At 41.3% G+C, this 27,389-nt stretch overlaps 1 protein-coding gene across 2 annotated transcripts in view; it reads right to left on the bottom strand.

Annotated features, from left to right (window-relative positions):
- The window catches only part of ADAM12 (ADAM metallopeptidase domain 12), a 182,026-nt gene that overhangs the window by 120,693 nt on the left and 33,944 nt on the right, over positions 1 to 27,389 (bottom strand). For both annotated transcript variants that reach the window (XM_017809137.1, XM_017809136.1), the window contains exon 3: positions 14,020 to 14,093. In XM_017809137.1, the coding sequence (XP_017664626.1) occupies positions 14,020 to 14,093 (74 nt within the window). The remainder of the gene's footprint in view (positions 1 to 14,019; positions 14,094 to 27,389) is intronic.

A 27,389-nucleotide genomic window follows, 5' to 3' on the forward strand; every position in this document is an offset into this window, starting at 1 on the left:
TGGTGACTCCACCACCTCCCTGGGCAGCCCCTTCCGCTGTCTAATCACCCTTTCTGTGAAGAAATTCCTCCTGATGTCCAACCTGACCCTACCCTGGCACAATTTGTGACCATTTCCTCTCGTCCTGTCCCTTGTTCCCTGGGAGAACGGCCAGATCCCCACCTGGCTACAAGCTCTAATGGGAGAATTCCGGGAAAACCAACAAAAGAGGGATTTTCTCCTTTCAGTTCTACTGCTGAAAATGGAAATGTTTTCCTTCTGAACTGAAAACAGGTAAGTCACATCCTGCTCTGATACACCTTTAATTGTCTTAACAGTAGGTGAGGAAACATTAGTAAGACCTCCAAAATTCCCCCCAGCTCAGAAATTTCAGCAGAAGCAAAAGCCCTGGAGATGTGGTTTCCAGACATTGCATGATCTTCTGTGGTCCCTCTGCTCTTGAAATAATTTTCACTCTTCTAGAACTTTGTAAAAAATATGCATAAAGCAGCAAAGAAGAACATTGGAGATGAGAAAAGCAACCATGCCATGATTAAATGTGTATGGTAATGCCAGTGCTTCTCAGGGAAGTACAGAAAAAAACAGCTGGCTATTAAGACCAGGAACACAAGACAAGGTATCCACCTCTCTTCAGACTTGTGATATTATAAGGAGAGTTTCCAAGGAGAAAGCTAATATCACTGTAATATTACTTTTCCCAGGAAAATATATATGTTTTTGCAGAACAGGATTCACTTCTGAAGCTGAACCAACAAGTAAATTATTCATAAGAGAAGAGATAAAAGACAGAACATTTCTCAGGCTAAAATATTTAGACTCCCCCAGCTCTGACAGTGTGATCAAACTCGTACTAACTGGGCATACTGGGAATCAAAATGAACCCAAATTAAGTGGTACAAACTACGCATATAAAATACATAAAGTTGACAAAAAATGAGAGCTCTCCTTTACCTTTTCATCTTTCATGTTGAACCAGTTCAAACAGAGCTAAGCAAAGATGCAATTAGTCAGTGCTCTAACATTGTGCTACTTATCAATATGTGAGTGTAACACCTCAATAAAACAGGATGCTCAAAGGGCTGCTAAATGTATCAATATTCAATTACCCAGTGTTAATAAAGCCATTAAAAGAGAATTAACAAGGGTTTACTTAGGAAGTATCTCTGTCTGACATTAGGTGGCTCTTTAAACATTTTCTAAAGAAATACAGTAAAAAGCTATTAAAATATTTATGCAGTGCTTGCATTAGTTCTATTTAACTGGCATAGCAGCAATAATAGCAGCAGTTTTAAACGCCTTGCTTCTCAGCACCACATGATTATCCACTAGTTATGAGGGATAAATAAATTCCCAGTCTTAGAATTTTAATGCTTTTCATTATAAAGAAAAGGTCTCCAAATCCTTCATTAAAGCTCAGAGCGTCACCAAAATTGGATGCTTCCAACTGTTTGTTGAGGAACTGATATTACAGTGTGCTGCAGCAGCATCCTGGGCTGGAGCTTGTCACCAAGGCTCTTGTCTGCTCAGGTGGCCCCAGTGGAAAACTAGGTCTTGCCCCAAATTTTTGTTCTTGTGAGCTCAGGCAAAACCTTCCTGGATTGCTCAGAAAGCAAAGGCAGATTATTTCATTCAAAGAGATTGTGCTGGTGCAGCAGTTCTGGGCTCTGTGGCTCCTCCTCTATTCCCCAGTAACAAAAAGCCTCTCAGGACTTGTTAAATTAGCCAATGTAATGAAGTCCAATTCTGTGTTATTTGCACAGGGACTGGAAAAGATTTCATGTTTCCATGTACATAAACAAAACCTGGCTCAGCACACCAGGGACTTAAGAGGTTTATAAAATATAAAAGACATTCACATTAATCTGTTAAACAATTCATTCTCTACCCTGCCCTTTCCTACTAAGTGGATTCATTACTTATAAAAAATATATATTTGCTGCTGGCTCTTATGCTGATGGTGACTCACTGCTGGACCCCAACCCCTTGGGGCTCTCTGGGGGGACAGGGATGCTGCCCTGGGGCATTGGGCTGGTGCCACCAGCACTGGGGACAAATGAAGGTGCAAGTATTTTCTCTCCCTGTTATTCAGAGGATTTGGGTGCATGGCAATGTCAGTTTTGCTGTAGAAGAAGGACAGAAAGTCTTCGTGACTGCACCTTTGATCTGAATTAAATTATTAGGAGGTGTGGAAACAAAACAAATGAACTCACCCCTTGGAAAATAAAAAATTAAGCAGTTTCTCTGATGCTGCTCGGACAATGATGAACATTTTCCTTCTAGGAATTGCTAAGGGACAATGTTGGTTTCTTGCAGAACATGTTGGGCAAACTTCATCAATATAAACCCATCTTTGCATTCAGGCATCTGTGATTCCTCTCAAGGAACTCTCGTTTGCAATTTTGATGGACATTCCTCTAAATTTGTATAAAAATGCATAATTATTTTCTGAAAATAACAGCACTTATTATTTAAAAAGATCAAACAGGTGCTACTAAATACAAACATCCTAACAAGAGCCGGCTTTGTTTTGTCTTTAAAAAGACCATTATACCAAATCACTAGGCCTCTGAGTTCAAAGAAAGTCAAATGCATGCCCTGCTTGAAGATTATCCACATGATAGTTTGGAAAGACATTAACTTGCCACAGTTTACATCCCCAAAATAAAGTGATGAAGACTTTTAAAGATGACGCAACTCCTCTGCGAACAAAGAACAAAATCCAACCCAAAGGCGAATAAAAGTTAAAATAGCAGCTACTTGCTTTTGATTGCTTTGTTTTCAGAAAGCACTAATAGCTCCCCACTTCTGTAACAAAACAATTAGGTCTTTCTAGTGCATTTCGTCCTCTCCTACCCAAATATTTTGTTTCAGAAGCATTTATGTTACAATCACTGCTGGGATTTATGCTACCTCAGCACTACAACCCAACTAATATTGTGATTTTTTTATTTTGTATTTGAGGATTTTGCTGCTTATGTAGAGGTAAGAGATATATCCCACATTTCACTCCCTGTGTAGCATTCAAAATCCCTGCTGTTTCGTAGGTCAGATTTTTATTTGTCCAGCTACAACTGCCCAAGCTATTAAAGGGGTCTGTGGAACTTGTTAAACTGTTGTAGCTTCCACCTACCCCATTTCCAACTAGATTAGTTTCAAATCTAATCAAATTATGATACACCTACAGGCACCATGTGATACTTGCCCATTTTTCAGCCATATGCAAGGGGGTTGAACACTCTTATTTTCATTTTGAGTCCTCTGCCAACTTATGGCACAGTCATCTTTCATGCAGTGACTGTAAGAGCGTCTCTTTAAAGCCCATTTCCAGCCAGGGGACACATCTCCCACAGGAAATGGTGCTGCACTGGACTTGACACATATTGGAGAGAAACAAATGTGTACACTGGATTTATGAGTCACCCCAATACATTTATTAAGCGTTAAGTTGTGCTTTTACAACTGGTCTTCATCAAAGATATTTCATCTCCGAGCCAGAGCGTCATCTCTTCTAATGACTCACAATGAAGACTCATTCCATTTAGCTTGATTTTACTGGCTCATCAGCCTCTTGTTCTCTGGGGGCAAAGTTGTTCTTTTCAGCATGTTCAACCCACAGAGAAATGGCCATTAACTAGAGTTTCTCATTATGTAAGAATCAGCTAATCAAGACTGACCAAGAAATAACTGATGTTGTGATTTAAGAAAGGGAGACATCTGCTTGGAATTATCCAGCCTGCTTTTTCAAAACTGATAAGGCATTTACTGCCTTAGAGTTCAATTAGAGCAAGGAGAAACAATTTTGGGGGATGGCTGGGGTAATGTGGAATTTGGTTTACCTGTCACTTGGGAGGGGAAGGGAGATGGAGAGCACAAAGGGCAAGCAGAGACCAGTGTTGAGGAGAAAAGGCAGAATCTGCCTGTAAACCACAAGTCATAGCAGGCAAAAATTCTAAGCTGTATACGAGGGGCTGTACGTAATGTAAAGAAAACTGTTATTTCTATGGTTTTCAGAGATGGAGCAAATACTAAGTTGTGAAAATATCTCTACTTCCATTTCCTAATTCCCTTCAGTTGTTTTCTTGGTTTGGTTTTTTTTTTGTTTGGGTTGGGTTTGGGTTTTGTTTGGGTTTTTGTTTTTTCTTTTGTGTTTTTTAATTTATGTAATATCCCGAATAAAACTAACAATTATATGTAACAAATTCATGTCTCATGTAAATGAGGAACCATTCCACTGAAGTCAGAGTGGGCTGTGTATCTGTATTTCTGATTAATTTGGTGAGAAATCTTGCTTTACTTTATTTCTAAATGTCATATACAACTTTTCTGAAGCCAAAACTTTACTTATTTTGATCAGAGCACAGAAAAACTGTTATAAAACATGACCTTTTCATACCTAAGCACTAGCAGGATATGCTAGGCAGATAAAATATGTAACATGATAAAGACTGCATTGAAACCGAGCCCTGACTGAACATAACTCTTTTTTTTCCTTGGGGAAAGCAAGAGCATCAGATAGGAAGAGGACAGTGTGCTTTTCCTGGACTGAGCAACACAGAAAGTGCAGATATGTGGGTCAGATGAAGGAACAGGCAGGCTCTGCTCCCATCCCAGGAGGACTGGGGAAACAAAGATTGCCAAGAACAGTCCCATTTCAGGGGAACATTACAGCATACTCAAATTACCTTATTCATACAAAAAGTACATTTCCACACCAGCCAGGTACTCGACTTTTTTCACAGCTCCTTCAAATGAACAAGTAGCAGGTAGTAAGATAAAAGCCCAGGAATAAATTGGACCAATTTCTTGAAGGAATCTGTCTGGATTACTGAGCCCAGACATCAAAGAAGGGGAAAAAAAGCACCCTATTGCCAAGCTTATGTTTCCATATATGTATTTCCTCCCCACTCAGGCCCTTCATATAGACTCTGCTTTTTGCATCAGCCCTCTTGGCTGATATCTCAGTGCTCATACCCTGCTTTTCATCTTCTAAATGTGAACAAATTCATCCTCGAGGCTCTGCTGGAGGGCAAGGAAATAAAGAAATACTGTGATCCCTCCTTCCCCTGTGGGTGGTGGGAGGTGACCTGGCCTGGACACGGCTCAGCACCTCCTGGCCCACTGTGCTCTGCAGGAGGGGATGGGTTTGTCCAGCAGAGCTTTCTGCCACCCTCTGCAGCCCTGAGAAACTGCTCTGTCACTTGGAAAGGAGCTGACACTTTCTGGAAAGACTCTCAAATTTAACATCCAGGAAAGTATCTGCTTCTCCTCCGAATTCAGCCCTACACAGGAGATTCTTGTCCTTACGTACCTGTCATCCGGCTTTTTCTCTCTTTACATCTTAATTTATTTTTTTTTTCAGTCTGATTCTCTCCTTTTCTTTCCCTTTTTTAAATTTTTTTCAAGAGGCAGAGCTTGCCTGAGTGGCTGCAGAGGCACAGCTGTTGCAGCAGGCAAGCTCTGCAGACATGCCTGCTGCCTGAGTCACACATGCCGCGCTCAAAAAATGGAAAAGAAACCGTTACATCAGTGGTGTTGAATCCCGCCGTGCCCAAAGAAACATCCAGGAATCTCTCTCCTTGCTGACACTTCTTCCTCCTGCTTTCCCTCCTCCTTCCACGGACTTAGTGAGAGAGGAGGACCCTGATATTTTTGGAGAGGGGGGGGTCTGTGCACAGTGACCACCTCAACTGCACCCCCGGCAGAAAAGAAACTTAAAATGCTGACGGTTGCCCTGCTGTGCCTGTGGGAATTCACGTACACCTGGAAATCCCTCCCAGAGGAGTTCTGAAAAAGATTAAAAAAAAAAGAGAGAGAGAAAATAAAGAAGAAAAAATAAAGAAGGAAGAAAGGAAAAGAAAAAGGGGGAAAGAGAGACAGATTAGACCGAAATTTTTGTGGAAGTTCCTGCACTCACTTGACTGAGATTTTTAAAGGAAACTAAGGTATGAACTCCTCATGAGAACAGGATCACTTGTTTCTCCTTAACTCCTTAAAAAAATTCCTACACTCAGTTCTTCATAAATCTTTGTTCTTTTAAGGCTTTGGGAATGTAAAAGCATCTCCTCAGGACCTCAAAATACAAATCACGTGGGACAGAGTGTGTGGGGAAGAAAAAAAATCTTCTTCTTGACTTTCATTCATCTAAACTCCATGACCGCAGCATGGCAAAGCTGCCAAACCTTAGGATTTAAGCATAACTGTGACAATATTATCAGGGGTTTGCTTTTGATTTGGTTTGGTTTTGGTTGGTTTGTTGGGTTTTTTTAAGCTTATGAAAAAAACTTGAGGACATGAATTTTCAGTATCCGAAAAAAGAAGGACATAAGGACCTCAAATACCTGCATCTTGCCTTTTTTTTTCTTTTTTTTTCTACTGTTGTGACTTTTTTTCCCACTTTGTTCTGATATGGACACATATTGCCAGGACACAGGTGATTCTCCTCCTCCTGCTGCTGTTATATCCCTTCTGCCATCCACCACACAGATAAAATCCTAGGGGGGCAAACTCAGGAAGTTCAATTACTTGAACCATAGAATCATGGCAAGGTTTGGGTTGGAAGAGACCTTAAAGATCATCCAATTCCAACTCCTTGCCACGGGCAGGGACACCTTCCACTAACCCACGTTGCTCCAAGCCCCGTCCAACCTGGCCTTGGACACTTCCAGGGATGAGGCAGCCACAGCTTCTCTGGGCAACCTGTGCCAGGGCCTCCCCACCCTCACAGCCAAGAATTCCTTCCCAATATCCCATCTAACCCTGCCATTCCCCCTTGTCTTGTCCGTCCAGACCCTTGTCCAAAGTCACTCTCCAGCTCTCCTGGAGTCCCTTTAGGCACTGGAAGGAGCTCTAAGTTTTCCCTGGAGCCTCCTCTTCTCCATGCTGAACAGTCCCTACTGTCTTAGCCTTTCCTCATAGGAGAGGTGTTCTATCCCTCTAATCATCTTCATGGCCTTCTCTGGACTTGCTCCAACAGGACCATGTCCTTGTTCTCAGTACCCCAGAGCTGGATGCAGCACTGAATGAACTATAACACAAACAGGTGCCAAGAGCTGCAGCAATCTGACCTATAGAAAGTCCATCACAGAGGTGTTTAAAGAAAACAATAAGGTGTTCTTTCCTTCTTAGATGTGTAATTTGTGCCTTGGGGATGCATGTGCTGTGCCCAGCCCCGTGCCTCGTGGAGATGCTGCTCAGCTTCCCAGGCAGAGAAGCAATATTCACAAATGTTTCTGAAAAACAGGAGAATTCTCTTGGTTTTGGCCTGATATCTTTACATGTGTTGTGAAAAGGAGATCAAACAACCCGGGCAGTGCTGGGGCACCGACAGTGCAGAGCAGAATTGAGTATTTCCCCCACGCTGCTACTGAAACGCTGCTTGTTACTGTCAGAACAAATTAAAAAAAAACAACCAAAAACAAAAACAAAAAAAAACCCAAACAACAAACCAACAAGAAGAAGGCTTCTGAAACTTGCCCAAGGAGCAGATATCAGGAATACATGAGGAACCCTCGGGAGGTTTGTCAGCAAAGCTGGGTCCAGCTGGACCCACCCGTCCTTTGCCTGCCAACCTGCAGGACGACCTCAGACATGCGATGCTCCTGTGCCACGTGGGCTGGACTTGGACTATCAGCAGATTACAAGGTTTCCAGAAAGTTGTTTTTATCTCTTGTCTCTGCCTTAGTTTTTAATTTAAGCTCCTAGATGATTGCATTCTGTCTGTGTGCTCATTATGTTCAAGATGGGCTGACCTCAGCCTGCTCACAGAGGGAGCACACATTCCCGTTCCCTGATAGCCAGCTCTTCTCCCATCCTCTCTGCTGAGCCATGTCAAACTGAAATGCTGAAAACCTCACATTCTGCAGTGCAAAGGGAGATTAAAACACAGTTCTGAAAAATATCATATTCGACTGCTGCAATATATTCAGAGAGCAAAACCTAAAGCACACTAATTTTTTATTAAATTGATTCCACCAGCAAGAATCTGCCTCACTATTATTGTTATATCTTTAATTGGAAGGGCCAGCTCTAGGATTGCTCCTACTGACAGACAGTGAACAAGCAAAACCTTGTGTTAACTTGCTTCAAAGCTGTCAACAGATGAAGCTCTGGAAACTCCGGAAAACAATCGTGTAGAGAAAACAGGACCTGTCCTATCCATTGGACTAATTTTTTTGCTATGGGAACAAGGTCTGTAGTTCTGTGGAACACACAGAAATTTCTAAACTTCTCACTCCATCAAGAAAGAGCATCATTCTCTCAGCCCTTCACACACACCCAGGCTACATAGCAGCACTGGCTCTCCTGACCCCACAAATGCCCCCAGAGCCAGGGTTTGGGCTGTGAGTAGGACACAGTCCTCTCTTCTCTCCAGGGGACTTGGCACAGCCCCAGTGTCCCACTGTTTTATGGGGCATGGGAAGAGAAGAACTTGACCATGTTAGAGATTATGACATTCAACCACAAGAAGGTCTTGGAAATACAAATTCCAGTCTTTTTATCCTCTCCATTTCCAGCATCTTATATCAGGATATAAATATCTTTTCTCATTGTTCCTTTCTTTTGATGTATTTATGTAAGGAGTTGGAACTCTTTATGTTTATGGGGTTTGGAACTCGATGATCTTTAAGGTCCCTTTCAACCCAAGCCTTTCTATGATTCTGTGATTCTAAGGAGAGAAAAAACCAGACCAAGAAAGCAGCAGTTTATCTCCTGATGGAGCTGAACCCTTTCACTTCCACACACAGCTCCAAAATGGCACAGCCAAAGGTAGCCTCAACCACACATTTGCTAATGCTCAATCATAGAACAAATCTTGGTGTCTCAATGCCCACCCTAAATATGCCATCCTTAGACCACAAAAATGTGGGAAATACCTGTACCCTCAGAGCCACAGACTGATCATTCCTGTAAGCAGTGATAGCTGAACTTTCACATTTCACTGTCATTTAGACCATTTGACTGTTGCCATTGCAGAAAGGAAAAACCCTTACTTCCATTAAAGTGAAACTTTTACTTCAATTACAGTGAAATCCCAACTGTCAGCTCACTCTGAAACGCTGCAGTACAGCTGCCAGCTCCAGCACTTGCAGATAAAACAGGCTGAGGTCACAGTTTTTTGGCAAAGCTACAGCACAGAATTATAATAGTAAGTATATTCTGACAGGTCCCAGCTCTCTATTTGGGATTTGTTTGTTTAGATTTGTTTCCTCTGTCACTATTTAAAAGCCATTGATTCTACATAAGCAAGTCAATTCATTAACAAATCTTGTCAGCTATTTTCTTTGGCACTGGAAATGGGTTGTTTCCCTGTTAAATTAATCCAGCTCCAATGTCACTTGAACACCAATCAGGGCTCCTATTCACAAAGATCAGGCAGAAAAGAAGAGAGAACGACTTCTTTTCTTCTAACCACAAAAAGAATATAAAATATTTCTGAATGCTAAAGCCTCATTGGAACAGGTCACACCAGCACCGTGCATTAAGATGGCTATTGCCTGCTCTTCAGCCCAGGAAATGCTGCTGGAGCCTCCTCAGTCCTGGAGCTGAGGTTCCAAAGTGACCTCCAATACTGGGCCATTCCATCCCAATACATCCTGGGCACTGTGTCTCCATGAAGAAGTTGTAAATGTGCAAGGGGGACAGTCAGAGATGATCTAAACCTCTGGAGATGTCTGACATTCAAAGGGATTTATACGATAAGATGGAGGCTTATACCGTGGCCTGAGGTGGATTTTGCCTCCTGATAAAACAGAAGAATTTTTACTGAGGGACTAAAAAGCAGCAATCTAACTTTCTATATTGCCTTTTTCATATTGCTTTGTTAAGGGTGTGCTATAAACCTGACAAAAAGGAGCATAAAGTTATGGGGAAATGAATAGTGAAGTCAGCTTCTCTAAAATATTCAAGCTTTTTCTTTCCATTTCCATGTTCCCATGGTCACTGCCAGGGGCTCATGAGCCACAACCACACTGATGTCACCCTCACTGCTCCCTCTGCAGAGCTGGACAAGTCCCACCAGGAGGGAACTGTCCAGGACACACCTGGAATGCTGTGGATGTCTTCAGGGCAAAGCTATCCCACCTCCACACTCACCCTGACATGCCCTCCACTTATCTCAGCTTTTTATCTTCATCTGCTGCAGACTCAGGTGCATACAGGAGTCAGCACTGAAAAAGCTCTCTAACATCTGTTCAGAGTTATATTTCTTTGACATTCATAATTATGACCTTTGTCAGCAAATCATTTAAGCATGAAATTAATTTTGAAAATCAGTAATTCCACTGACTTTACCTGGATTACTCATATGTTTAAAGTTAAAAGAACACTTAAGTACTTTGCTGTATACAGACCTATTCCTGACAGAGTGTAAAACGTTTCCAGTCCCAGAAAAACAGCCAGTAGCCACATGCTGTTCCACTCTCCAGCTCAGATCTAATCTTACATGGGTTCTGTTTCACTGACACAATCATGAGCCTGCTCTCCTCCAAGACCCAAACCCTGCAATCAGCTTCAAAGGAATTTATATGTGCGTAAAATACTGCCCCTTGCACAACAGCAGAGCATCAGTATTACTGATGTAATGCACACCAGCACAGTCAGCTGCTCTGAAAAGTGGTTTATTTTGCAGCTGATCGATGATTTGCTGATTCTGGAAATCTCTCCATATGACAAGTGTTTCTAAAACATTTAAGGTACTACAGAGCTTAAGGTTCTCAAGAGTGCAATCATCTTTTGCAACTAAATCATAGTAAGAAATGTACTTCCAACGTGAACTCGCAGCTTCTCTGCCCTTGACAAATTGAATTCACTGCAAATAATTTTAGTTTTGCAATTATGGATGGGCAGTGCCTGGAAATTAATCACTAAAGTATTTAATGAATATACACAAAAGTAATTTTAACAGCTGCAAGCCATCCAGAAGATTTCAACCCCCAAGCTGTGAAGTCAGGTACCAGTAACTCTTCCAGAACTAAGAACATCCTGCCCAGTACATATGAACACATCTTGCTGAGCCTAAATATCAGAAAACACCAAACTGACATTAAATTTTTCCATAGATAACAGATGGTTTAACACATTGCTCCCCACTTGGGGTTGCCTAATGCATCTGAATCATGTTTTGAAATATAACTCAAGGCTTGGAAAATCTCTAAGGTTTTCAATAAATGTACTTTAATGTCAAGACTACTCAAAACAGCTGTTCCTCCTAACCATGGAAAGTCACATCCAGGTTTTTTTTTTTTGCATGACCCAATGCAGAAATTAGGTAATTTAGGGGTCCCATCCACCTCCACTCCCACCATTCTCCAAGGAATGACATGTTTTACATGAAAGCATTATAGAGTAACAACAGAAGTATCAGAGCTTTATATGTGTTGCTACTTATTACTCAAGGAAAGGTGTTTGTGTTTATGTCTCTACTCCTACTTGCTGCTGATTTAATGGCCACTCCACTGCTCAGCAGCAGCGCTTTAAGCTGCATATTCCACACCAACACCAGGAAGATGGAGCAGGCTGGAGAAGACAGGGTCTGTGTGCACACCTGCAGCCTTGGACATTCCCAGGAAGCAGGAATTGAAACACCTCTCCCTTCTCCAGGTATGTGATGACTTTCTCACACCCCCGGAGTCCATAACCTACGAGGTCCAGTCTGACCTGTTGCCACCAGTTGTTATTCCCCAAGTTTGCTCTGCAGAAATACATTCTCATTTCTCTCCTGGGCGTTATTTCTCACTCCATCACCCTGCAGACCCTCTGGAATAAGCAGTGTGCCCATGCTGGTTGTTTCATGCCCCCAGGGCCACACCTTCTCTGCCACCCCTTGTCATTCCGTGCCAGTGACAATGTGCCCAACACCAGCGTTACAGACAGAAGAAACACAACCACCAACTTCCACAGACAAGCACAGAGGCCTTGGAACTGTTTTCCTTGGGAGCACAAACCAGTCCTGCAGGCCAATGAATGGTGTTATTCACAGAAACAGGTAAAAAATGACCTACATACACACCCCGAAAAAACTTCTGCAGGGACTTACAACACTCAGGGTGTTACTCCTCCTGAAAATCAAAGCCAGGAATGCTGGAGAAAAGGGAGAAATGGTTTTGTAAAACCATAACTAACCTCTTCTGTTGTTTGGCATCTACGAACTGTCTCATGTGTTACAAATGCCAACCACAGGCAAGACTAATTGTGCCATCCTACAACAATACCTAGGAGCTCCTGCTGAGAAACCTCATGTTGTCAACACCATACACAACTCTTCCAGAATGCAAATCTTTTGGTGGACACCCCTTTAAACTTAAAAAAATAATCCCAGTTTACCCCAGGTAAACTAAAAAACATTCCCCGATGAACACTGTATCTCTTAAGCAGCAGATCTCAACATCTGCAACTCCAGTTATTCAGACAGAACCCACAGAGGTGATTTACTGCACTTTCACATCCTACATTAAAGAGGTGGAGATTGCATCTTACAATCTTCTAAATCTGACTTTATTACAGGTACAAGGGAGTTTGGTATGTTCAGCAAGGCCTTTATTGGCAGTTTTATGTTCTTTTAATCGCTGACATGGAATGTAAATAGTTTCCTCAATTGCTGCATACTTCCCATTCCTGAAGGAAGGCACGCCCTTTGACAAAGATTAAGAGAATATAAAGTTAAACCTCTGTTTACTAAAGGAATTAAATCCTCCTCTAGTTACTGGAATAGAGCAACCTGTGTAGGGGGGATCCACACACCCTTCAAGGACAGGTTCCAAACAACTAGGGAGCATTAAAAATAATAGAAAGAAAGCTCAAGATTTGGGCTTGATGTCAGATAATAAAGTGAACTGGAATTTATCACAGCTGGGCGATGTTAAAGTTCACCCAAATTACTGGAAATGAAAAACTTTTTTTTTACCACAGAGGACTAAAGAGGTGCCCTGTTGCTTTCCACTGAAGTTGTCCATCACCAGCCCAAGGCAGTACAGGCTTGGCCTCCCCTGGACATTTGCTTTCACAGGCACATTCCTTCCCCTTAACACATAAACTGCATCACTTACATCTATGGTCTCTGTATTACACTAAAAAAATACCTTTGTTGCTCTTATTCCCCAGCAGGGAAACCTACAGAACACACAGAGACTTGGGAACTTTTATAAAAAGCTTTCCCTAGGTTGGGACTGATCTTTGGTTTTCCTTTGACAAACAGCACGTCATTGTCTTGCTCTGGATTCCCACAATATACTCTGGAGATTCTCTTAGAGGAGAAGCAGTTGAACAGTTGGGGGGTAGACTAAGACTTTGATGACTTTTCCCATTTGTCATGGACTTCCAGAGAAGTGACTTCACTTCTGGATGGTTCTATACCCCTTTAAAAACTCTGCTGGGAGTCTACAGCATCCCTGATATCCCTCTCTGGAGACGTCTGCTCATGAGGGGAGTTGTCAAGAGCACATGGAAGAAGATGCACACAAACGAGGGCTCGAGCTCAGCTTTGATCACAGGCCTCATGAACAGCACAAACATCCCATCATCAGCCCCTTGCCAGCAAACCCAGAGAGCTCCTGTTTAAAATTCCAGCAGGGGTTAAGCCCAAAGTCTTGACTCATCTTCCCTGAGCAGATGCCCATGGGTACTGCATGGAGCAAAACATGGTTGCAGGCAGCCTTAGGAGGGATGAGTCCTCCAAAAAAAATTCCAAAGGCTGTAGGATTTTCCACATTGCTATAAATAAAAGGACTAACCACAGGAAAGGAGGACGAATCCAAACCAAATACACAGGAAAACACTGAGAGGCAACATGTCCATTTCCAGCCCCACATAAATGCAGACAACCATAGAGATTCTTGCTTTATCAGCAATGTGCAAACACACATACTTCAAACTGGAACAAAACTCTCTTGTTAGGGGACCATTTATAATGGACCAGTAGAAAAATTGGCCCCGGGTTAATTTTAAAACCATCAATTTTGAAATTATAACCCTCCTTGAGAGATCCGAGTACAGAGCGAACACGCAGCTGGGTACAGTACTCACTCATTCCTCTCCAAATCGATGACCAGATGTTTACCTTCAGCTTGAATTACAAACTGCAGCAGTGCTGGGTGATCCTGAAAAAGGAAAACAGAGTTGGTTGAGTCCAAACTCCAAGCCCATCATCCTGCACCCGGCTCTGACGGAGAGCCGGACATATCATGGAATCACAAAATTAATTGGGTTGGAAGAGGCCTTAAAGACAATCTCGTTCCAACCCCCTGCCATGGGCAGGGACACCTTCCACTAGACCACGTTGCTCCAAGCCCCATCCAGCCTGGCCTTGGACACTTCCAGGGATGGGGCAGCCACAGCTTCTCTGGGCAACCTGTGCCGGTGCCTCACCACTCTCACAGCCAACAATTTCTCCCTAAGATCCAAGCTAAATCTACCCTCTTTCAGCTTAAAGCCATTTCCCTTGTCCTTTCACTGCTTGCCCTTGTCCTTTCCTCTCCATATAAAGGCATTACTATATTAAACACTAATAAAATCACTTTTTAATACTCAGTCTTCCTGCACTACTTTTTAAAGCAAGGTCCACTTAATCAGACTGGGGCTTTGCATGACCATTTTCAGTTTAACACATCATTGTTCAAAGCCAGAGCCTCCTGCACTAAGGGCAGACCTGGAGTGCTGTGACCACAGTCAGCAGAGTGACTCTGGCAGAAATGATTTTCCCTTAAGGTTGAGTGTCCCAAATATTCCCACATAGAACTGCACACAGATCTAAGAGCATCATGGAAACTAAATATAAAGTACTGTCATGCTGATTTATTTTTGTAATAAAGAGTTAAATATTTTAAAATGCATTTCAAACTTTTTAACACACATTTCAAAGTTTTTAAAATGCATTTCAAACTCTTCATAAGGAATAATTAAGTTTTAGCTTAAAAGAAAAAAGAAGTGGTGTTGGAGCAATGAGAATCATAGAAGATCCTGAGTTGGAAGGCACCCACAAGGATCATTAAGTCCAAAAAATATAAAATATCAATATAAATATGGCCAACAGTATTATCAAGCATCTCTGTGAGAGCAATAGACAAAGTACTTAAACACATACAAGTATTTAAGAGAATCCTCTAAACAAGGCATCAACAGAGCACACAGAAATCCAAGTTGCACTCCAGCATGGAGCAGGAATCAGGACATCTGGATTGCATTTTCAACACCATCATGACTGTGTGCAATATTCATATTGCCCTTCCTCTGATTATAAAACAAATTCTTTTTTATCTCAAGTATCCAAAGGTAAATCCATTAATTTATTTTGGAAGCTCTGGGAGAGGATCTGAACCAGTGGAGGCTTAAATACTTGCAGAAAGGGGCAGTGCACCTACACAAGCTCTGGAAACTGCACTTCAAAGGGGAAAGAACAGTTTACAATATGCTGGTTAATCCAAAAGACTCAACTCACATATATTTTAAGACTGTTTACACTTAACTTACATTTCATTAAACAAACTTACTGGATTGAGAGACAGTATTTCCTTGTTTGAAATTCCAACAGTAGCTCAATAAATCAGTTGTACCTCCCTACACTTAATATGCTTTTCTGGAGATTTATGTCAGCCAATTGCAGTAGGATAATTTTAGGGTTCTAGGATTTAATTGATTTACTGGGGAATGTGTCTGACTCTGTGATTGCTGCAGCAGTGCCTCAGTGGAGCCCCAGCTGTGACAGGCAGAGCATCCCTCCCGTGGAACGCAACGGGTTTGAAAAGATTTGAAAAATTAGAGCTGTTTATTAAAAAGAGAAGTTATTGGGAGGCTGTCATAGACTAAACAGAATTGTTAGAATAAAAAATAGCTGACAACTCCCCAGTGCTCTCAGACATTCTTAGGCACAGACTGACTGAGATACCACTGCTTTCTCCTGAGTGTCCTGCCCCACTGCTCGTGCAAATTCTAACGTGCTTTCCCAGCAACAAGATTGAAATTCTGCTTCTATGTGAACTTTGCAGAAACCAGATCCCACTAGAATGCTAAATAAATGCTTCAGACTATCCCTGGCACTCTGCAAACACATGGGAGTCATTTATTAGCATGAATATTTAGAAGCAGTGTTGATTATGACTTTAATATTAGTGCATTGCTTCCAAACCCCGTAAGATATACAGACTACAGAGTTTTGAGAGAGTAAAACACAATTAATTACAATATAACACAGTAAATAATTAAGATATTGCAGTGGCACAAATGGATTCTTTTCAGCTGAAGGCCCTCAGTTAGTATGTAAATGACAAGTATGTTTATTCATGAGTTCACAGTGGTACTTATTTGACAGTCAATTGATGTCAGTAAGTTGCAAAGTTAAAAAAGCAGCTGCAGAATAGAACAGACTGTTACAAGACAAAATCATCTCTCAGAGAATTCCTAAAGCTGAAACTTCTTATTATGGAGCACAATAATGGCCCCAGTCAGGATGCTGCATTGCTTTGCACAAGACCCAGGTTCAGATTCTTGCTTTACCATTGATTTCTCTTTCACACAGATGGCTCATTTCCTTCTCTTCCATCTGGGAAGAGATGGAACTATGCTTTTTCTTATTCTGACTGAAATTCATGAGCATAAATACAGTAAAAATTACCCACTTCTCAGGTGTGATGGTGACTAAAAACACACAAACACTTAAAATCATAAATTTCTTGTGGTAAAGAAAAATAAACATCAGTCAGAAATGGCATTTTAGGTTTGTGGTTCAGTTTTTTCCTCCCTTCTCTTTAAACGTATCCACCTGTGAAACAAAATCATATTTTACTTTATTTTTTTGCAGTGGTGGTAGAGTCTCTCCTGAATTATTTGCACAGTTCTACCACAAAACCTTAAAAGCTCATTTTGAATCCCATGAAGCTCTGTCATACTCTCCCCTTACAATCAATATTTTCCAAACTGAGTTGCAAGATGAAATGGGAAGGACTATAAATACAGACATTAGATGGCTGCTTTATATTTTCCTCTTAGAATAATCAAAAAAGCACATTGTGATGGCACAGTCTCTCCTGCTCAGAATATCTCAGAAAGAGCCACTTCTTATGAGTCTTTCTTAAGCACCACAAAAAATAATTTCCATGCTGATACATCAATTTATTCCCACGTTGATCCCTTTAAAATTATCAAAGGGGAAAGCAAAGTGAACCTGATGAGAGCGGCATTATTTAAACTAGAAAGAAGAATTTTGTGCAGTTCCACCTTCTTTTTTCTACAGACTTATGTTTTCTAGTTCTTTCTACTCTTAAACTACAGTTTGCTTTTTCTTTTTGGCAATATCTTTTTTTGTGGCACAAGAGAAGATTTCATCAATGCACACAAGCTGTTCCCTCACATCCTAAGAGGCAGAACTGACTTCAGGATAATTAAAGTAGGACTTGACTCCATTTCCCTTCTTAGTTAGAAGATTTACTTCCAAAATCTACATCAAATTGTATCAACAGAACAGGAAAAGCACTCTCCTCCTTAATTTTCTCCTTCCTTGCTTTCTAGCTGAAGGTTTTTAGTTTAAATTGGTGTGACACTTAATATTCTGAAGGAAATCAGTGAAACAGCAAGTCAAGGTCAAGCAAGAACTCTCACAGATAAAGCAGATTGAAAAAATTAATAAATCACTACTTGAATAACTAGAAGATGATGAGACAGCAGCCTATTTCTGAGTCAGAACAGTTCTCTAGTAAAACTAGTTTAACAGGTTTTTTAAGTACTATATTTTTTTTCCACTTTAAATCACACTGATCTCCAGGTCTTCATCCAGGAAGAGAAAAAGAAGGATGGTTTGTGGATTAAGGGTTTGTGAATTATGATATGATAACCCCAAAATAATCACTTTTTATTCCTGAAATACTAGTAATCATCCATTTCGATTTGTTCACCTTGGTGGGATGCCCATTCTGGAAGCTGAATACAAAGGAGTCACTGAGCATATTTTTCTGCACAGTAATCTAGGAAACAGTCTTAATTATTGCTGGATCATCCCTTCCTTTGGGCTGTGCAGTTGGGACCCACTGTGATCACGCTGTAGTGCTCTGAGCTTTTCCCCTGATACTCAGTGCTGAGATTGGGAAAAAATACTGCAGGTCATTTATTACATTTGAAGAGGCAGAAAACTGATGAAATGGAAAGTCCTAACACGTATATCTTTGCAAATTCCTCTCTATAAACGATAAAGGATTTTATTAGATTAAGGTACATGAGTTAGACCAGCACACACACCTTTGAGTAAAAAAAAAAACATTCTAGCAATTACATAACAGAAATAAATGGAAAATCTACAGACAAGAGAAAGAGAGAAAATGAACTCAAATCAGCAGCATTAATTCATTTGGAACCAGAAATGCACTTTCAGCTGTATCTGATGTCCCAGTCCAGAGAATAGAGATCAGCACAAGACATAGAACCAAAAGGGATGATTTTGCTTCTCTGGTTTCAAAGTTTTAAATTATATCCTAACAGGGAAAACTGAAATAGGCAGGTTTGTTTAACCCAACAAAGTGGTTTCCAGTCCCTCCAGAGCTGTTATTAACTTTGCTAAAGCCAACCTTGTAACAGGGGCAACTTTGCCCCTGTGGCCAAGCTGAACTACACCCATGTAGTTCTGTCAGCTGCCAGGGCACAGTTTGCCTGAACTGTCCTGACAGGTCACTGGGGGGACAGTTCTGGGCTGAAATGGGTCCAAACTGGCAAGACAGTAAGGAAAAATATAATTATGAGGACAACTATGGATTGTAAGTAGTTATCTGCAACAAGGCCCCTGACATTCAACATAGAGCAAAAATGAAAAGGCAGTAAAACCTCACAGACTGTCACATTTCATAAACAGTTGCCTGGGCTTTAGTTTGAAGAGAAACAGAGAAATCACGTCGTGTCAAACCAGACTTAATGATTTGATAGTCAAAGTCCTCCACCATGGGATAATTTGGGAGTATTTTTAAATCCAAAGTCTTAAAGTGTGAAAAAATCACTGACATTTACTGTAAGAATAAGACCCACTTTGGAGAGACCCCACCTGGAGCTGTGTCCAGCTCTGGGGACCCCAACAGCGGATGGACATGGAGCTGTTGAAGCAAGTCCAGAGGAAGCCATGAAGATGATGAGGAAGATGGAGCCCCTCTGCTCTGGAGCCAGGCTGGGAGAGCTGGGGGTGTTCACCTGGAGAAGGGAAGGCTCTGGGAAGACCTGAGAGCCCCTTCCAATGCCTAAAGGGGCTCCAAGAGAGCTGGAGAGGGACTTTGGACAAGACATGGAGTGACAGAACAAGGGAGAATGGCTTCCCACGGCCAGAGGGCAGGGTTAGATGGGATATTGGGAAGGAATTGTTGGCTGTGAGGGTGGTGAGGCCCCGGCACAGGTTGCCCAGAAAAGCTGATTCTGCCTCATCCCTGGAAGTGTCCAAGGCCAGGTTGGATGGGGCTTGGAGCAACCTGGGCTAGTGGAAGGTGTCCCTGCCCATGGTAGGGGTTGGAATTGGATGAGCTTTAAGGTCCCTTCCAAACCAGGCCACTCCAGGATTCCATGATTTGATTTACTTTCTCCTCTATGCTCCTGTAAACAGAAATTCCACACAAAAAATGTAAGGGTCATAAGTTTATGTTATCTCTTAAGCAGAGCTCTGGAAATAAGGGCTTCTGAGATATGTCGGATAGCTACATTCCACATAAATACAGATGTTTTTCTTGTATCACAAGAGTTAACAGCAGGAATTAGAAATTGCATAACTGAAGAAAGAGTACATAATTTCCAGGAGGGATAAATTCTATGCTGTTTTCTGTTATCTATATGAAAATGCCTTTTATTTCCCTTATTTATCACACACTGACATTCTGAGTTGGTGCCTTCACAAGCTAAAAGGTGTATTTATAGGTATCAGATCTTTGGGCTGATTATATTCCTCTACTATCTATAATACACAAAGAGGGAAAAGCTGGAAATCTATAAGAAATAACGTCACTTAGGGAACCTTACCATGGAAACTGGAATTCAATCCAACAAATGCAAGCTGCCTGCAAAGTATATACATTTAAGAAAATCACAACCTGCAACAAATACTATAAATTGCATGTAATGCTTTTAAATCAATAAATACTTATTTTTCTTTTGGCTTTACTTTAGAAGTAAACACAAAGGGCAATGTTTCCTGCAGGTACCTCCAAAACCAAGTGATATTTCATGTGGACATGAAAAGTATAAACAGTTAATTCAGATTGTTTTGCAAGTTCCTGAGGGTAGGGAATTCAGCTGTGCTTTCCTTACTGTCAGATGACAAGCCTGTATCCCTGTGGCTGCATCTAATGAGCAGCAACTAACAGAACAGAGTATTTTGCAGTTGTTTTTTTTTTCCTTAATGCCTTAGCAAAGACTCACAGCCCTTTAACAAATTGGCTGAGCCAGTCCAATAATGCAGGAAAGCAAAGAACTTCCAAGTTTGTTCCCAAGTTTATTTTAAAGAGACTCTTTGAAAACAGAATGATTATACTTTTTGCTTTCTTGCTGACTGTACAAATAGATGTAAGATTCCTCTATCTGGAAGGCACAATAGCTAAATTTCTTTTTCTTTTTTCATCCCTCTTCTTCTTAACTCCTTCTAGAGCAAATCAATCTGCTGCTTGGAGGCAGTCAGGCTTTTACACCCTCTCCTTTTTCTGCTCCCCACACTGCCATATGTATATATGTGGGGCAAGTTATATATCCATATCTACATCTCTCACTATATATATCATTACATATATTTCTATATCTCTCAATAAATATTTATAAAACCTGCTGCCCACCACGTGACACAGCCAAACCCATTACACATGAGATCCTAAATGGATCAGCAGCTTTTCTGCCCTTTCCCTGGATTCCTTCCAGGAATCACAGAAAGGTTTGGGTTGGAAGGGACCTTTAAAATCATCTAGGCCAACCCCCATCCCACGAGCAATAGACACCCTCCACTAGATGACAGAAAACCACACCATGGAGCTTATGGGATGTGCACAAAATAGAGCAACAAGACAACTTTGAGGATGACCCTAATTTAGGAGAGTTCTTTTCATAAGCTAAAAAGATTTTCAATTAAAATGAAAAATATAAATGTTTGTGTGCTGTTCACTGGCATGAACCTCTGGCCATCAGGTTATTTGGCAACAAGCTGGAAGTCCTGTGAATCTCTATAAAAGGCTATTTAAATTAACAGCTCCTTGAGTACTATTGGTGTCCCAGGGTCCCTATCCAGAGTTAAAAATTCAAGCAAATAACACTCAAGAAAGTGGAAACAGAGAAGTTAATTGTGCCAGACCAAAATCAACAAAATTACACAGCTCTAGCTCCCAGTTTCCTGGTTTCCATGCAGAAATACAAAGTTAATGACTACTCTGGGAAAGGGAGAGCTCCATCCTTTCTGTCAGATATTCCTGATTTACATTTTTTTTTTAAAAATCAAAGAATAACCTAGCTAAAACATGTTCAAAATGTCATAACATGAAGGATCAACTATTTCAGGAGCAAATCCAAAATAACCAGTGTGATGTTTGAAAGCAATCTGTGCCTTCTGAGGCTGAGTTTTACGTTGTGAATTAATTCGGTGTCAGTAAAAGTCAGGTATTAAAAGTGACTTTGACCTTTTCACCTTATTTTAATTATCAGGCACTGAGGTTGCACTGAAACATACTTAGGTGCATTTGACCAGCTAAAAAGGGATTAACAGAAAATTCTCAGCTTTATGCTTTAAAAAAAAAAAAAGACATTCTTTCTGTCTTTTTAATTGAAACTAAGCAGTGCAAATAGGGCAGCCTTGGTTTTTACAGCAGCTCTCCAATTATCCTCTGAACTATATCAGTTAAAAATAGGTCAAAATCAATACTCTCTTTGCAGGACAAACTTTGCAACAGGAAAATCTTTCGAAGATTCCTAAAAACACGCTGGGAGAACAAACATGAGTGAATTATGAAAAAGGGGACAGGTGTTGGCAACACTTTGAAGGAGCTGATGGGAAGTGAGCTCCGTATCCTTTGGTCCAGGATGTGGTCTGGGAGAAGGATGAGTGCTGGAACACAAACCAGCCAAGGGGAGGTATGGAAGCCCTTCCTGTATCTTTGCAGCAGGGTGGATGCAAAGCAACCCAGAGCAGCATTCGGTGTGTGTTTCTCACACTTCCCTGCTGACCTGCAAGGAGTCTGCTCCGCATCTGGGAGCTGGTGATCCGTCACACTCAGGGATCACAAAGGAAAGAAGAAAGGAAAATGCAACAGCATATGGTTTGGGCTAATGGAAATGACTGCACCGAACCGTGAACTCGATTTTGTATTAAGAACAACCAATAAAAATAGTAATAAAATGTGTTATTTCAGCCAGCTCTCATTTGTTGTGGTGTATCCCAAACAGAGCAGCTCCCAGTGTGCTGCCTGCTAGCTCTGAGAAGGGTTATTCCCATAAGACCATAAAATTTTGTCACTCAGGTACTGATGTGACTTCATTGAGTGAAGGAGTTCCTACCCAGCCCATCAGTGTGAGTGGCAGGACCTCAGCTTGGAAGAGGGTCAAGAGCAGCAGTGCTTTTTAATCACAGCCTGATGGAAGGGTGTGTTGTTTGCTATCACAACCCATTCCCTGAACTGGCTGGAAAGACCAGGCCCTGCCTGTGCTCTGACATCCTGTGACCTTCCCAAAGGGGTTGGGCAGGAGGTTCATTGCACCGATGCACTTTTGAGCTTTTTGAGAGACCTGTAAATATAAAGATCTTTTTACTGGGGGGAAAAAAAAATAAGACTTGTTGAAGAGGGACTAAAAGATTTGCTTAAAAAAATGAGTCCTCCCTCTGTTTTCCTTCCTGTGTTTGTAGAACCATAGACTGGTTTGGGTAGGAAAGGGCCTTAGAGACCATCTCATTCCACCCCCTGCCATGAGCAGGGACACCTTCCACTAGGTCAGGCTGCTCCAAGCCCCATCCAACATGGCTTTGAACATTTCCAGGGATGTTGCCCCAAATGGTTAAAATAGAAGTATCCTGTATGTCTCTGGGGGAGTGTCTGCATGGCCTTATATTTGAAAAAGCCAACTAGATACCACAGAGCCTTAGAGAACTGAGAAGCTCCTGCTCCTGGTACCTGCTGCACTGTCAGGTCTGCTCATGAAGCTTTTAACCATCACCTGTGCACAATGATGGGTCACTCTGTCAAAAGCATGTCTAACACCTGAAAACTTCAGGCCCAACATCAGACATTCTTCCCTGCCTCAAAAACAGACCAGAACCTGGCACAGGAATGAAACAACCTGGAATTTGCTCAAAGCAAATCCAGAGTCATTATCCAGTATTTACACTGCACGTCTGAGTCACAACTGCTCGCTCTGCTATCAAACAGATGGGAGCAAAAAGCACCTCTTTGTTGGAATACATGATGTGCTGCTTAAACAATGCTTGGTGGAAGGCTGTGCAAGGAAAACAAACGGGCCTGTTCTGTAGTAAATTGTTGCAAAGCAAAACTTAATAGAGTTGGCAGGGAGGAAGCAATTGCAGAGGGTCTGGGTAGCCTTAGTTATGGAACAGAACTCATTGCAGACGGTCCTTTGCAATTTGGGTAATTATCATGTGAATGAACAGCTGTTGATATTTGCCAATTTAAAATGTACGTGAACTTCTTAGAGGGCTGTGCAGGGTAAATTTAGAGGATCTCATTTGGGTTCTACTCTGCGTAGCCTGAAAAGTAAAATTCCTCCTCTTTGTAAGGATGCTGGGGACTGTGACCTCCTTTACTAGAAGTTTGATTGCAATGTCATGTACGTCCAGTGTGCTCAAAAAATCAAGGTCAAGCAGAGACCATGTCAATGACTGTGTTAACTCGTTACCCAGTGTAATTATATTTTCTGCACCTTACTCCCTCTATCCCACCACGCTTCCTGTGGGTATTCCCAGCTAATAACTCCACATTTTCCCACCCACACATCCACTGTTTTATAACAGAGCTGGAGCTGAGCAGCCAACCTGCCCCTCTTTAGAAACATCTCTCCTTGTACAAATGCAATTACTGCAGCACTCATTTGTGGGGTGTGCACTGTGGGGGGTGAGAACTGTGATGATAATTACTGCTAAGTTTTCAGTGATAAGAAACAACCGTCCTCCAGACTGTATCTGATAATGTTCTCCTCAGTGGGAGCTTCTCTCATGCTGAGGGGGGCACCAGCAGATGAGCTCCATGTATTGTGCACAGGGACTATAACACGAGATGTTTGTGTCTGCTGGAGAGGCAGCACATCAAGAGACCAGGTTTCAGGAACAGTTGAAAATTAAGTCCATTCTGAACTGTGAGAGTCATTATCTGAGCCACCTGACCACTCCTTACACCCCTTCAGTGCCACCTCAGAGCCTCCTGCAGCACTGCTGGGATGGAGGTTTCCTCACATCCAAAAAAAAGGGTTACAGAATCATAAAAAGAACAAAACAAAACCACAGTCAGCCTCCTCCCAAAATTTCCGTGGTTCGGTTAACTGACATGGGAAGAAATAATGCTAAATACAGTAGTAACTGTGTCCACTGAGAAGCAAACAGAGGTGGCCACCCATTTCCCTGAACTGAAAGTCAACTCAGAATGCTTCAAGAAAGTCCATAAATTATTCTATCACTGAAGGAGGATTTCAGATGCTTTTTGTTTCCCGTCAATACAAATCTGGTTGGGCTCAGTAAGTTATATTGAATGCACATGTATCTCCTTCAAGCCACATTTCATGCTCTCCAAACATCTTTCTCTAAATTAGATCCTTTCATATTCCTTGAAAAGCTCAGTTCTTAATTAGGAGAGAGTTCTGATTTTCCATTTTCATTAATTCATTTGATTTCAAGATTTTGAAGCCAGAGTAATTGCAACTAAATGAAACTTACTGAAAGGCAAAAAGATACAATCAGCTTCAGACAATGAGAAAATTAAGAACTTTTCTTAATGCAAGGGTAGGTCTAAATGTCCTGGCTAAACTGAATTCTCCACAATGCAACAATCTCCAGAGAAGCAATGATAGATGTTTTGCTTCTCTGAATGAACTCGGAGGGTTGGCCAGATTAATGCTTAAATCACTTAATTTATTTGGCTTAATTCACATGCTGTTCTTCACTTTCAGATCCCTCCAATCCCGGGGCTCTGCTGCACCAGGCCTGTGCCAAGATCTCTGAGCTCAGGCTTCGCTCTCTCTAAACATCTTTTCATTTTCTGCGGCTCAGATTAAATCTCCTTCGCTAATTTGTTATTGCAATCGCAGATATGCTTCTGGATTCCAGTTCCCTTCTGCACCACAGAGACGGGAATGCAAAGCAGGAGTGAGGAGTCAGGGTCTGATTTCCACTCCTTCAAACCACAATTTGTCTCTGATGATCTTTTGGAGATGACAAATGAGTTCTACAAAGACAGATAACACGTTAATTTTTTTAAAACTAATGGAAAGGGCGATTTCACCCCGCTCTTGGGCTACTCGAGATAACTTGACAAACTTCCCAAAGCTGTACTTCCAAAACACATGAATCATTTCTATATCCTGGAATGTGCCCTAAGAGAAAGAAGGATCCAAGGATTTCCTAGTAAAGCAAATTATACTGAAACCTGTGGGCAGCATCTCACATTTTTTTGCTTAATTAGAAAGAGACTTTACTCACAGATACCCCAACTCAACATTTACATTCTTGTAGAAAACAAATGACACAAAGTACTGTAGAAAATTTGTCTAAGAAAGCACTCCCTGGAACAAAAACATATGTTTTATTCTGAATGATACCTAGAGATTTAAAGTATTAGTGACCAGCATATTTCTTGCCACAAAGGCAAAGACAAAACGCAGATGAAAATGCCATTACCATTAATACATGCACAAAAAACCTGTACACAAAATCTAGCTATTAAGGATAAAATACATTTTTAAGATACCTAACTAGGTCATAGAGGCCAATAGGCATGTAATTACTCTTGTAGATAATTTTTTTCAATTGCCATCTGAGCTTATAGAGAATCTGTTTCTTTTCATATTACCCATATGTTCAAGAAGAATAAGCTATAAAAAAATACTTCTAGAACAAGTTCTCTCATGACATATTAGATAGACTTGCGGGTCTAAAAAAATAACCCGTGGATCAAGGTTATATAAATTGATATTAAAGCTCAGCAAAGATCTGCTTTACACTAAATCATCTAGAAATAGCACACCCTTTCTCCATGGAAGGGCACAAGGTAAATAACTGAAGAGGAGGCAAAAACAGATAATCAATTATTTCAGTTGGCTTCAGGGTTAGTGCCGAAATTTTCAGCCCTTTAGAGAAAAACCAAAAATCAATAGAGCACAGTATTTTGAGATAAGAAAGAAAGAAACATCTTAAAGGCATTTGCAACATGTGATAAAAGTATAAAGAAAAGTCTGCTGTCACCTTCAGCTGCTCCACCACAGTGTGAATGGGCAAAAATATTCCTGAACTGACTGCACAGGGTGAGAAAACTGAAAAAAATCCTGCAGAATTCTTGTAAAACATTTTAATTACCCACTCTCAGCCCCGTGGACCAGTGCAGCAATACAGAAGGAGCAAGAACACTTTGCAGTTCAAGCAGTGGATGCTGGAGGCAGATTCCCATGGGGACTGGGGGAAAATGGGCTTGACAGTAGCTTGGGAACAGCAGCAGAAAGCAGCAGTGGCTCCTGAAGCCAAGAGATGAGGACAAGTAGAGTTATAAACTGCAAACTAGATTTTAATTGTTCTTTATGGAACCAGACCTTTCTCCAAGCTCCTTCTGTGCAAAACCCAGGCTACCAGAGCATCCCATCAGGAGAGAAGTCTGTCCACCTGCCTTCCTGGACAGCTCTCAGTTGCTGACATCTCATTCAAGGATCTATTCACAGGGTTTCCTGCTCTTCTTGTCACTCCATTATTTGTACAAGTCCTGTTCTGCTTTTGCTTCCACTCCCAAAATCAGAAGCAGAATTGGCACAGGTAAGAGATGATAATAAAGATCACCTGAGACAGACTTTTTTATGTGGTTTTGCCTGAGCAAATGCAACACTCTGAAAACACACTCATTCAGATGTTGGTCAGAGCCTCAATTTCTAATTTCAGTTTCAGAGATTTTTTTATTCCCTTCCCAGGATTAAACCCCAATGGAAATTTAAATACAAGTTTCCCCATGGATGGGCTATGATACACAGAATATTCAGGTATTTGCACTACATGCATTATGTGCCATATCCTGTTGAATTTCCATCAGCTTTGGACTTTTATTGTCTTCTGGAGCAAAACTCTCATGTTTAGACACAGGGGAAGCCTCCCTTCTAGACCTAGAACTACAAACCAATTATCCTTCATCACAAATAAGGAAAGGCAAAATGAAACAGAAAAATCATATTTTCCAGCTTAGCATTGGGAAACATTGGTAATAACAGAA

Source organism: Lepidothrix coronata, unplaced genomic scaffold, assembly GCF_001604755.1.
Source record: "Lepidothrix coronata isolate B3197 unplaced genomic scaffold, Lepidothrix_coronata-1.0 Scaffold25, whole genome shotgun sequence".
NCBI classification, from domain to species: Eukaryota; Metazoa; Chordata; class Aves; order Passeriformes; family Pipridae; genus Lepidothrix; species Lepidothrix coronata.